Source organism: Lactuca virosa, chromosome 9 (genome assembly GCF_052849685.1).
Source record: "Lactuca virosa cultivar CGN04683 chromosome 9, Lactuca_virosa_CGN04683_v6, whole genome shotgun sequence".
NCBI lineage: Eukaryota > Viridiplantae > Streptophyta > Magnoliopsida > Asterales > Asteraceae > Lactuca > Lactuca virosa.
This window is the reverse complement of record NC_136434.1, coordinates 64,856,840-64,871,991: the sequence shown is the minus strand read 5'-3', so window position 1 is coordinate 64,871,991 and position 15,152 is coordinate 64,856,840. Positions and strand designations below refer to the sequence as shown.

Sequence of the window (15,152 nt, the reverse complement as noted above, 5' to 3'; positions counted from 1 at the left end):
CACAATATCTTTAAATCCTTCTTACATGTAAGATTTTATATAACACAAAAGACACAAAAGATTGGCCTTTTTATAATAAACTTTTCACTAAATGCCAATTAAACATAATATAAGTTATAAAACTTTTGAGTGTTAAATCATAATTAAGAAAACTTTTGAGTTGCATTAGTTAAAAAAGAGGGTTTCAAATGAATGTGGTTTGAGGAAGTTAAAAAAGGGGGTTTCAAATGATGAGATTCAAGAAAAAATGCTAGTTTTATAAGTATGTATGATCCTAAATGGAAAGATTAGTTCATTTTCTTGACAACCATGATAAACAAACAAGCTTTTTCATTATTCTCAGATACCAAGTTCAACTGGAAGCACACGTTTAAGGAATCTAAAAACATATCGTAGCATATTAAGAAGTACCAATTCTTAATATAACAACATTACAAGAAAATGTTTTTTTTTCAATTTTCGCACAGTGAACATATGCATAAAACAAATAGAGAGGCCTTTAATGAACACAAGTGAACACAATATATCCTTAAGTACCAAAAGGGAAATAACCGATTACCTAATTAGCATAAACTGATAATCTCATAATCAGATTTCAATTTCTGATAAATAAGTAACATACTCTGATTTGATGATTTCTCATAATCTGATTTTTGATTTCAACATTCAATTTATGATAAATGATAATCTATTAATCTGATTCAAGGTCAACATTCAGAAAACTATAAAACTAAGGGGTCGTTTGATAGTTGCTAACTGAATTAGAGCTGATTGAGTTAGAAGCAGACTGAGTTAGAAGTTCGAACTGAGTCCACATCTGACTGAGTTTATGCTGTTTGATTATTTTTTTGACCGACTATGGTGAATGATGAAAAAATGACTATATTACCCTTATGACCACATATGACTGAGTTTTTTTTTTGAATGGATGCATGTTAAATTGTTAAGTAATAACAAATACAAACAAATGGATTGTTCATTTCACCAATGTGTGTTACATTATACAACTGCAACTCTATTTTCCTCCTTCAAAGAATTAAAAATGACATCAAAATCTGTATGAGAAGCCTAAGGAGGTTAAAACTTAAAAGTTTACATGGTTTCCACAAACTTAACATTATGAGACACAAATAATCTTCCATCCAAAGGCTTCAATCGACCCACTAATCTCTCTAATCCAACCCATACAAGCTTATCAGGCATATGAAGAAACACAGCACTTGCATACACTAAATCATACATAAATCCAGACCCAAATCTAACAAACTCCATATCTTCACCTTTCAAGATAAAAGGATGTTTATAAAGCAACCCTTGTGCAGGAAGTTCATACCTAAATGCAGCCATGAGAGAGAGCTCGTCTCTTTCTAAACAATGGAAATGTTCTGGATTCAAGTATCAGATGAAATGTAAGCCAACTCGAAGTGTACCACATCCGATTTCAAGAACACGTGATTCTGGAATTAAGTGAGAGGATTCTACAAGGAATTCGAATACATCTCTCCCACCAGCCCCAAGGTTCTCCATAGTTACTGTGGTGTTGTTCTACTAGGAGTTCACCTGGACATGGAAAGGCTGTGTGGTTCTTTGCTTCTTCCTCTTGTTCATAATGTGATATCCCTTTGTACCTGTAATTGTGATGAAACAAGTCAAGGATAGATCTATTAATTCATATCATCGTACCATAAGATTAAGCACCACTGATTTCAATTTGTTATAGTACACAACTGTTCAATTCGGTTTTAAAATTGCAGCAATTGCAAAGCGAGATAAAAAACAAGACAGATATCTGAGTAATTTACTGGATCAAATCGTGAAGCTGTTGGGCGCGAGTACGAGGATTGATACCCTTGCAGAGCACATTATCATGCATATGCAGTCCATTCATTTCGATCTGAGTCTTCACCCAATCGATTTCATCTTCTGAAGCCGAGATTCGTTCCTGTGGTTTCAGATAGGAGGAAGAAGCGAAGGCGTACATGAGGAACAAAGGTGAAGGGCAAATACGTGAAAGGAAAAAAAAAGGATCGAGTCGGCTTCTTTTTGTTGGAGGACTGAATTAGCATAAAATTGGGGACCGAGTCCCTGATTTGGACCGAGTCCAAGGATGCTAAATTCTAATTGAGGGTGAACATATTAACCGAAAACCACACCAAAACCGAATCAACCAATATAATTGAACCATTATAATCGAACCATTACTAAAAGATGGTGTGATTTCTAATATTGATTAACCGAATACATATGATTCCCTTATGGTTTTCATCAAAAACCAAATCACTACAAAATGAACTGAATCAATCCAACAATATTAACTAAACTATAATATATATATATATATATATATATATATATATATATATATATAAGGTATATAATATGTAATTATATTGGAAACTGAGAATTTGAAGAGTAATCATGTCACAGTTATAAAGTACTTAATTTTGAATTAGATTTAGTTATACAATTTGGTATTAGTTAATCACCATTAATTTACCACTTGTAATTTTAGCAACCTACTTTCTAATTTTATTCACTTTTTATAACAATGATTTTTTGTTTCTCACATTTTATAGCAATGTAGTTTTTATCGCAATGATTTTTTTTTGTTTCTCACATTTTATAGTAATGTATTTTTATTTCCATATCATTTTGAACCATTATCGTTAACCGATATTAATCAATGACCGAACACCATTAACCGACTAAAATTTTAACCGATTCACATTGGTTACCAAAATTCATTAATCGATTGCAATGATTATGGTTTGGTTTTAGCCTATAACCGAACGAAACTGACCCATACACACCCCTAGAAAATATAGCATATACATGAATTTTAATTAATTATTTTTTGAAGCAACATATATAATATATGATCGATAACATGTATACAATATAATTTACATTAACGATTCAACCACAACATACATCAATTGTATTAAAAGAATACTATAACCAAAAAAATATAAAAAAAAGAATTAACATATAACAAACATATAAATTAAAAGCTCTACCATAATAAAATAATTCAAAAAAATGGTCAAAATACTTCAAACCAACACAAAAATCTTTAAGCTTGTTTTTTTTTCAATTGTATGTGATTTATATGGTTGTCTACATAAAAGATTGACCTTTTATAGTAATATTTTCATTAAATGCATATTAAACATAATATATATGTTATAAAACTTTTGAGTGTTTAAGTCATTATTAAGAAGAATTTTGAGTGGTATTAAATAAAATAGGGGGTTTCAAATGAATATTGCACTAAGATGTTATAAAATATTATAATTATTTTAAATATACCATAAGACATACATATATATATATATATATATATATATATATATATATATATATATTAAAACCAAATCATTATAATAGCATCTACTTATGGTCAATCAATTTAGATAGATGTATTTTAGGATCATATCATCTCAATGGTATCCATTCATATGTTATGTGTGAACTTAGTTAGTTAAATGTAGTTTTTTATTTGATACATTTTTTCACTATTGACATTGTTAATTGGAAAACCATTTATTTAAACATTTTTTTATTTCGTTTATGATTAATTCAAACATTAATCGTTTTTCCAATGTATCATAATCTATTTTTTTTAATTTATGTTGTTTAAACTATTAATGTTATCATGTTGTTTTAAGAAAATAGTTATAACAATTTTTTATTTACTTATTATAGAAAAAACAATATTTGTTAATAAAATGAGAATTATAAACATCTATTGGTGTTTAATTGTTAAGGAAATTAAGCATTTGGTTGAAAATACTTCATATACTACAACTGGGTGGAATTTTAAGATATTTATAAATAAAGTTATTAGTAATGCTAATTATTTTAAATCTTACTTGTGTTCATTTGTGTCGTACACCAAAGGGAAAAAATAGAAAGGACAATCGCATTCCAATAATAAAAAAAGGTAAACATTTTAGAATTTTTTCTATATAAGTGGAACAAAGATAAAACTTGTGTAGCAAGACTTTTTCAAAACAAATATAAAGGTACCTAAATAACACAAATATAATTTTTTTACTCTATCATAACATAATCCATAAGGTTAAATGTCCATCTATGTTTAACGTGGATATGATGCATACAACAAAAAAACGCCAACGATCAAAGTATTGATCATTCTCATATTTTTCTTCCCGTAAACACCATAAACGCAAAGTAAAATACAATTACAAATATAAAGTACAATTACAACCACCCATAAATGAAAACTGAAATATAATTACAAACATAAAGTTACCACACAACCACCCACATTGCACAATAATCTGCATATAACATAAACAAAAAGATATTAACATATAAAAAGAATATTATGAACCAAAATCTAATATTAGACATCCACTACAATTAAATATACAACATCCGACCACCATTTTTTTTAAATCCATAACACAACAAATCACATTTTGCCTTTTCTATATAAAAACACAATGTAATCAACATTCTTCTTACATGAGTGATTGGAGAAGTGTGGTGCAATGTTGCTAAAACTGTAATGTTTCAAGTTGGTGACATTATAAACTAAGAAGATGCAGAAAGAATTTCACTTAAAGTGAGATGTTTAGGAAACCAAGAACTAAAGAGAGAAACAAAGATTCATAAATCACATGTAACAACTTATATAACATGTTTGATGTATAAGCAATTAATAATCATTACTAAAATACATTTGAAAAGTCATTGCAGAATATAAAAAAACATGGGAGTTTCAAATCACTATGGTGCTTGGAAATTTGTCTCTTTTATAAGTTTTGAGAACATGAAAGGACAAAGGAGTTTCAAATCAATGTGATGCTTAGAAAAATGCTAGCTTTATAAGATACTAGGCGAATGCACGTGCGTTGCGCAGAATACAATTATAAATTTAAAATATTTGTTAAATAAATATAAAAATGTGATACTTAACTTTGATATAATAATTCTTATACTGATTTAGTATAAAATATTAATTATTTTGAATTATATGATCATATTAAATCTATTAAAACTATATAGGCTTAATCGTCTCAGTGGACTCTATCAGCATGTTACTCATAAATAAAATTAAATAGAGTATATAAATTAATGTTATTTATAGTTGTTGTTATGATTAATTAGTTTAAAAAAAATAGATTTTAAAAACTACATTTGATTAACTTTTTAATTTCTATTACTGTAGTTATTTAAAACATCAAACATTGTTTTTGTTTTTAAAGGTAACAATATTACTTTTAACTATTATCGTTGTAAGTTATTTGTAAGATACTTATTTAGAAATTATTAATGTTTATAAAAATAGTTTTAGGAAATATTTTAATTGATTTGGGATTACAATTTAGTTATTACGTTTAACACTATAATTTATAACTTATAACTATTTACAAAATAGTCATTGGATTTTCTTCAAGTTTAATTGAAATTTTCATTTAAGTTAGTACTTTAACACTGTATTTAAATTAACAATTTAAGTATTTTATACAAATTATTCAAAAGTTATGACTTTAAACTGACAATTTAAGAAATAACATATCAAAACTAAGTATAACTAAAATATGTATATTCAAGTTTAGTTAATTTTAGGATTACAATTATCTTTTTACATCTATTTAACATTATTAATCAATGTATAATCATTATTAGAAAGAAAATTGAAAAGTAATGAGAGTTTCAAATACATAAAAATAAAAATATATCTTTCAGATTTACATAGAAAATTTAAAATATTCACGACTTTTACTTAGTTACTTTTTTGAAGCGGTACAAAACAAACGATAATATTTAACATATCTAATTAAATATTATCTACATCACGGTATATAACATATGATCGATAACATCTATCTGATCTAATATATTAACGATTAAAGCACAACATACAACAATTGTATTAAAAGACTCCAAAACCAAGAAAAATATATAAATAATTAGTATACAACAAACTTACAAATTAAAATCTATAACATAATAATATATCTCGAAAAGTGGTCATAAGACCTCAAACCAACACAAAAATCTATAACATAATAATATATCTCGAAATGTGATTTGTATGCATGTCTACCCAAAAGATTGATTATTTTATAGTAAACGTTTCATTAAGTACTTATTAATCATAATATAAATTATAAAACCTTTGAGTGTTAAATCATTATTAAGAAGACTTTTGAGTTGTATTACTTAAAAGATGGGGGTTTCAAATGAATGTGGTTTGAGCAAAAATGTTTCTATATAGTCTTGAGAGTTTCAAATGCATAAGGTTCAACGAAAAATGCTAGCTTTATAATATACTAGACGAATAATCGCGCGTTGCGCGACACATGTTAAAAATATATTGTTAAAATAGTGAAAAATATATGTTTAAAATGGTTATTTATTGACATTAACTTTGACATAATATTTTTACACTAATTTATATATATAATCTCAACTATTTTGAACAATATTATTCATTGACATCAACCCACCTTCCTCATTAATATAATTAATATAATTATCTATTTAGTAGTATTTATAAAAAATGTTATGATTGATTAATTAAAATTTTTTACTTATGTGATTATTTTCTAATTTCAATAATGATGATCATTTAGAGTACAATTTATTTGTAGCTAATGTTACATAATTTTTAATTTGATGCTATTATCATTTAAAATTATTGTTCATTAATTTTAAACAACTTATTATTATTAATAAATTAAAGAAGACTTTTAAGAAGCATTTAATACTATTACTCAAATATGAAACATATACTAAATAATAAAATGATAAGATTGACAATTTGTATTTCAAAAGAGACTTTCATCGATAATATAAAATATCCATGATTTATATAATTTACCATTTATTATTATTAATAAGTGAAAGAAAACTTTTAAAAAACACTTACTATTATAATTAAAATATTAAACATACACTAAAATATAAAGTGATAAGATAGACAATTTGCATTTTAATAGAGACTTACATAGATAATATGGATAATATGACATATCCATGATTTTTAATTAATTATTTTTTTGAAGCAACACAAATATACAAACATATATACAATATCTAGTTAAATACTATTTATATCACATTCCATAACATATGATCGATAATATGAATCTAATCTAATTTACATTAAAATTTTAACCACAACATACAATGATTGTCTTAAAAGAATACTTAAACCAAGAAATATATATATATATATATATATATATATATATATATATATATATAAAGATTAGTATATAACAAACTTACAAATTAAAAACTTTAACATAATAACATGGCTCGAAAATGATCCAAAGCCCTCAAACCAACACAAAAACCTTTAAACTTGTTATCTTTGTGAATTTTGTATGTGATTTGTATTTGTGTTTATACTAAAAGAGACCCATTAATTGCTTATTAACATATTATATAGGTTATAAAACCTTTGAATAGTTAATCATTATTAAGAGACCTTTGAGTGGTATTCATTCACATAGGAGGTTTCAAATGAATATGGTTTGAGTAAAAATATAAGTTGAATAGCTTTGGGAGTTTCAAATGCATGAGGTTCAAGGAAAAATGCTAGCTTTATAAGATATATAGATAGATAGATATAGATATAGATAGATACTAGGCGAATCCCCGCGCGTTGCGCGAGAATAGAATTATATAGTTAAAATAATAACTTTTACCAAATTATTATTTAATATTTCTACTTTGAAACAAAGTGTTAGTAGTAAAGCAAACATATAGTTAACATATTAGTTTTATTAAACATTATAGTTTAATTTTTAAGTCATTGTGATATATACAATTATTTGATAATTTTATAAACCGTTTAAAATTGTGTAAATTATATATCAAATGAATGATAATATAACGGGTAACAAAACGTATGAACAAAAATATGAACTGCAACTTTTAGTAACATAAAAATAGAAAAACATCTATTATAACATTTGTATTAAAAAAGATATATATACAACGAATAATAAAAAATCTGAAAAATAAACACTATAACTTTTAATAACATAAAAACACTAAAACATCTATTATAACATTTATATTAACTTTTCATATTTAAATCACAAATCATTAATGTTTTTAATGAGCAAAACTTTACAACCTTATAAAATAAAGTAAAATAAAAAGTTATTAGTGATTACTAATTAATAATCATAAGTTAAAAACTCTTGAGTTGTAACTAATAAATATACATAAATTAGAAAACTTTTGAGTTGTAGTGTGAGTTTCAAATGAATGCGGTACTTGGAAATGTATTATTACTATTATTATTATTATTATTATTATTATTATAATTATATTCGTCTAATTAATTGGTTTTGATGCATCATTTTAATCCCTTCATTTATTAAACATAAAGATATTTAATTATAAATTTATAACATACATAGGTGCATATACATGTTAAACAAATCACATATAATATATATATATATATATATATATATATATATATATATTCGTAAATGTCATATGTAATTCTTGTCTTAGTAATATGGATAAATTACTTTCATATGAAGAACATATCCTGATAAGTCTATCATAATTACATATCAAATGTTCAAAATTATGTTATCTTTTAAATATTGTCATTTAAATATGTTGTGTAGGATAACCCAACAAAAAAATAATAGAAAATAAACATAATCAAAATAGAAAAACTACAATCAAATAAGTAAGAGCATTGGGTGGTTGAAAATATAAATAAAGATGTTGCATAAACATACATTTAAATTAAAAGAAAAAACTAACATTCGTCAACTTTGCTCAAACAAAAAAAACTTATATCCATTTTATGAATTTTCTTTCTTCATTTAACACCATTCAACCATAGAAACTTGATGACAATTTTTCACTAACCTGCAATCAAAATATTTTTCTTGAAAAAGAAGAATCAGAAAGATATTCCAAGCAAAACATTGATGTTTGGAGAGTCACATTCAAGATTGAGTAATACACACAAATCACATATAAAGATTAAATGAGAAACTTAATATAAATAAAAAATAGAAAAAGTTTCATTTGTTTTGGTTGAAAGAAAAAATCATATTAGAATTACCATCGATGCGACATAACCCATTTCTTCAAATCATCATATTTGGATCGTGAATGCTTCAACTATATGAAAACTTTTGAATCACAATATCTTCAAATCCTTCTTGCATGTAAGATTTTATATAACACAAAAGACACAAAAGATTGGTCTTTTTATAGTAAACTTTTCACTAAATGCTAATTAAACATAATATAAGTTATAAAACTTTTGAGTGTTAAATCGTAATTAAGAAAACTTTTGAGTTGCATTAGTTAAAAAAGGGGTTTCAAATTAATGTGGTTTGAGAAAATTAAAAAATGGGGTTTCAAATGCATGAGATTCAAGAAAAAATGCTAGCTTTATAAGTATGTATGACTAGACGAATTCCCGCGCGTTGCGCGGCGCAGGTTAAAAATACATTGTTAGAATATTGAAAAATATATGTTTATAATGGTTATGTTATTGACATTAACTTTGACATAATATTTTTACACTAATTTATATATATATATATATATATATATATATATATATATATATATATATATATATATATATATATATATAATCTCAACTATTTTGAACAATTATATTGATTGACATCAACCTACCTTCCTCATTAATAGAATTAAATATAATTATCTATTTAGTATTATTTTTAACAATTGTTATCATTGATTAATTTAAATTTTTACGTGTGCAATTATTTTCTATTTTCATTAATTATGTTCATTTAAAATACAGTTTATTTGTAGCTAACGTTATGTAATTTATAATTTGATGTTATTATCATTTAAAATTAGTGTTCATTAATTTTAAATCACTTATTATTATTAATAAGTTAAAGAAGACTTTTAAGAAACACTTAATATTATTATTCAAAAATGAAACATATACTAAATAATAAAGTGATAAGATTGACAATTTGCATTTCAAAAGAGAATTGCATGGATAATAAGATATATCTATGATTTTTATAATTTGATTTTATTATTTATAGCTATTGTTCGTTAATTTTAAAACCACTTATTATCATTAATTTGCATTTTAAAAGAGAGTTACATGGATAATATGGATAATATGACATATCCATGATTTTTAACTAATTATTGATTTAAAGCAACACAAACATACAAACATATATACAATATTTAATTAAATATTATCTATATCACATTCCATAACATATGATGGATAACATAAATCTAATATAATTTACATTAAAATTTCAACCACAACATACAATGATTGTCTTAAAAGAATAATTAAACCAAGAAAAAAAAAAGAATTAGTATATAACAAACTTACAAATTAAAACTTTAACATAATAACATGGCTCGAAAAATGGTCCAAAACCCTCAAACCAACACAAAAGCCTTTAGACTTGTTTTCTTTGTGAATTTTGTATGTGATTGGTATTTGTGTGTCTACTCAAAGAGATTGGTTTTTTATAGTAGACTATCCATTAATTGCTTATTAAACATATTATATCAGTTATAAAACATTTGAATATTTAATAATTATTAAGAGACTTTTGAGTGGTATTCATTCAAATAAAAGGTTTCAAATGAATATGGTTTGAGTAAAATGCATCATGGGAGTTTCAAATGAATGTGGTGAAATGAAAAATGTTTCCTTTATAAGTATATAAAGATAAAGATAAGATATATATATATATATATATATATATATATATATCCAAATACTTAATTTAATGATAATTAATATATTTAAAATTAAAAACAATATCCTTAAATTAGATTATAACTAAATTACTAAAATACTTATTTGCAGTCTTTTCCATAATCGATCTCCTTATTCACGATTTGATTATTTGTCGCTTTATATTTTGCACAATCGATTAGCAAAACCCAGAGGTTGCATATTCTTAATTGATTGTTAAACAATATATTTTATCTCCTACAATCGATTTATGAGATTTGCGATTATTCTCATCTAAACAATTTTGTTCTTTCTTTGGTTCTTCGCTTACAGGCAAAATCACGGAAAAATTAATTTCAGTGTGGGTGTCAATATTTTGTAAGGATTCATGAAGTAATAAGGTCGAAAATAACAATACGAGACAAATGTAATATTGTAATGTTATAAGTTGATTATTTTCTTAATAATAAAAAATGAATTTAAAGATAGTGTTTTTATTTTTTAATATATTAAATATGATTAAAGATAGTATTTTTATTTGCCTTAATTTCTTGTATCTTTTGCTGACACGTAGCTAGTTTCTTTTTATCTATATGTTCTTTTGCCCTTCAAAAAATGTGGGTATATATATATATATATATATATATATATATATATATATATATATATATATATATATATATATATATATATATAATATATATATATATATATATATATATATATATATATATATATATATATGAGTTTATAGGTTTTGTAAGGATATATATGTAATTTTAATTTTTATAAGGATATAGACGCAATTATGAAAGTTTACAAGGATATAGATGAAATTCTCCTTATTATTTGAAATTAAATTTTCACAGTACAAATTACGGGAACATACAATATGTTGTTAGAAAATACAAGCTTTTGAGATTTTCACATATGACATCATTTTTTCACAAAAGCCGTGAGGAAACTCATTTTTTTCCCGGATAGACATCTAAGGGAACCCATGATTTTCGAATATGAAATTTGAGAAAATATAGCATCTAAGATAATAATACTTTTTCGTAGATTGGCATCTAAGGAAAAACGTATTTTCATAAATGGCATCTGAAGAAACTATACTTTTTTGTAGATGGCCGAAATTTTTGCAGATGTCATTTGTAAAAATCATGACTGCTTTAACAAACTTCTTAATTATTTATTAAACCTTAAAAATGGATAAATAAGATTAATTTGACTTTTTTCTCTTAATATATCTACGATATTATAATTATATTAATGACATGTATTTTTCTTAATTTTTGTCAAAATAATAACGGTCAGACTAAGAAGTATATTATTCATCATCTTATCGATTTATTGATAATACATCTACTTTTATCGAATTAGAACCATTAATTAATTTTAAAAAAAAAACTAATATCCAATAATGTTTCATTTTATTATCGCATAAATTATGAAGAGCAAAAAAAAAATAGCGAATTATAATAATAACAATATTACAACCATTCAAAACTCAATTACAACAACTTCATTCAAATATTTCCAAATCCACAAAAAGAAGAAAAAAAAATATACATATATTTAAAATACATATGGTATGACACACTTGATGCTTTTAGGAAAATCTTCAAACTTATTTACATACCATTTTCTTGTCTCATAACTCCTTGCAATCAAGTACATGGAGTCGCCAAAAGTGCATGCAAAAGCCAGTGGTGTTTGGCTGATAAAAGATAACCCCACAAATATCATGATTTCAAATAGATAATGTGGGCAAATCACCAAATTAAAAAGTCCTCCAGTAGGGATTTTGTATCCTTTATCTTTATCTTTTCTTAGTTTCGAAAGGAGATTGTGGTGATAAAAGTTGCCGAAGATTCCAACCATAAACATGATCAAACCGATGTACTTTAGATCAATGGAAGGGTCTGGAAGCCCTAGGCTCAGGTAATGGACGACAATCATGCTTGCAGCAGCTGACAAATAAAAGATGGATATAAGAATGGTTGAGCCCAAAATCATCCCACCACTGTACTTGTGAACAAACAGAACCTGCAAATGTTATGAAAATCTTATGAGATTTGACTAGAACAAAATCAAATCGGAAGAGAGAATTAGAATTTAGAAGAGAGTAAATGAATTAATTACCTCGAAATCTCTTTTGAAGAAATGAAAGGTAACTGCAAATTTGAGCAAAAGGAATCTGATACCACCGCCGGGGAAGACGAAGAAGGAAACAACTCCGGCGAGGAACGCCGGCGTGTAGAGAATCAAAAAACCTGTTCTGCTTGATAGCTTGATACCTTGTTTTTTGTCGGAATTATTAGAGTTGGAGAATTTGGAATACTGGAGATGATTCCCGATCAACTCTGCAAAACCTAAGTAAACGGTTGACAGCAACGTCGCCACCGTCGTCGCTGTAACCCAAACCGAGGGTTCATCGAACATGAAATTCTCCAGCACCGGGATCTTCATTTTCTATGTTGCAGGCAGGGTTTCGCTGCGTTTTTCGGTGTAAATGATAAGTTTGTGATGAATTAGCACTGTGTGCATATATATGTTATATAGATATAGATACGTGTGAACTGTTAAGTGTGTGTTTCTTTTTGGTGTAAATGGGATCTGATTTTGTACGCAAAGTCGGTTGTGTGTGGGTGTATATTTTTACACATTTTTTGGTTCCGTGTTTTGACCAACCATTGCGAGTCTCAAAAATCAAATTCGAATTTATCGCCCTACATATTAATTTTTATGAAAATTTAACATGGCTTTTAACGAAAATGTTCTATTAAAAGATTCGAAATAACGTCTCCATCCAAAAGTTACTGTTAAAAAAGAATAACATAGATAATGTTTGAAGAAATTTAATTGAAATAGTTTAGTTTTCCTTTTTCCGTAAATCATTTGTCTAAAATAAGTATTTTTTGCTACCCCATTGTAGTAATCAAAAAGGGGTATAGCAATGTGCTTGAAGCCTAAAGTGTTTAATCATTATTAACTATGACAGCATTAGGTTCACCAAAATTTGTGTCTATCTTTTAACGTTATTTAGATGAGATAAGGTGTAAACCAAACATGCAATGTTTGAACAAAATTAAGCAATTATCATGGATGGAACATTTTATAAACCATAACTTACATACAAATGGCATGAAGTTCATATTTACACAACTTATCAAGTTTCTTCAAAATAAGAGAATAAACATGTAACTACAACTGGCGTTTATGTCCGAATAGAAATATATAATAAATAGAAACAACTCAATTTATTACAAAGTGGAAGATTTAATTACAAATTCAACTTAAACTTCATGTGAACATCAAAATGGTCACATAGTATATGCTTCATAGCAATGCATTTTTTGACATTTCCACATACAACAGTGTACTTTGGAAAATGCTCACATTTTGAACCAAAAGCTACATGAACATCAAAATGGCCACATAGTATATGATTCATAGCAGTACACTTTTGAACACTCCCAAAATAGCGGTGTACTCTGGAAAATGCTACAGAAGACATTGAATAAAGGAATAATATCAATATAGCATAAATGACTAAAGAAAAATAGGAGATGGCTCAACATATTATAGAAATCCAAACCTAGGTATTCTAACCAATATAAATAATAATAGCTATCAAAATGAAATTATGAAGATATCCATTTGTAATTTTATCAGTCAAAACAGGTTGCAAAAATCAACATGAAAGTATATTGATATTGTTATACTTAATCATTTTTGAAATATGATGTTTTTTCAGTTTAACTCTTTAACAATCCTTAAAATTTTAATTAACGGCACACTTATCGACTCATTTTCAAACTTCCAACTATAAGAATGCAATGAAGACTTTATAGCTTGGAAACATGACCGTTCTGCCCCTGGTGCACCATAAAACACAACTTTTTGTGGTTAGAGTTTTATTAACTTCGATTAATTCCAATGAAGTTCCTACAATCTTCATTTCTTCCTATTACAACCGATTTCGCAGGAGTAAAGTGAACTTCATAACGAATAGTTCCTAATTTTCCAAAACCTGAAAAAGTCTAATACGAAAACTAACCTTGCAGTCTAAGGACATAGAAGAAAGGACCTTCATCTCTCTTCACCATGCTTGTTAAACTTCAAATCTGCAACATATTGTAAATTTTTCGTGGTTGTTGAAATTTAATAAGAAACTATATCAAAAGAAGGTTATTAATGTAGTGATGATCATGTTGAGATTTAAGCAATCAACAAAAAAATTAACTTTTTTGCTTAAATAAACAAACATCTATATAAATCGTGTTCACTTAGAAATTTTAACAAATAGTTGGTGATTTATAAGCTTAATGATATTGTTATATATAGTCATATATTTTATGCAATATTTTAAGTATTGTTAGCTACATTTAGTCATTATGTGTTATAAATGATACTTAATTCGTTTATATTT

At 25.8% G+C, this 15,152-nt stretch overlaps 1 protein-coding gene and 1 pseudogene across 1 annotated transcript; both read right to left on the bottom strand.

Annotated features, from left to right (window-relative positions):
• Positions 1-1,092: 1,092 nt before the first annotated feature.
• On the bottom strand, positions 1,093-1,981 carry LOC145139318 (uncharacterized; annotated as a pseudogene).
• Positions 1,982-12,176: 10,195 nt separating this feature from the next.
• Positions 12,177-13,350, bottom strand: LOC145135991 (uncharacterized). Its single transcript, XM_079070202.1, has 2 exons — positions 12,863-13,350; positions 12,177-12,766 (listed from the first exon to the last, which is right to left on the bottom strand). The coding sequence occupies exons 1-2, from the start codon at positions 13,187-13,189 to the stop codon at positions 12,296-12,298; spliced, it is 798 nt and encodes a 265-aa protein (XP_078926328.1). The 5' UTR covers positions 13,190-13,350; the 3' UTR covers positions 12,177-12,295.
• Positions 13,351-15,152: the final 1,802 nt, after the last annotated feature.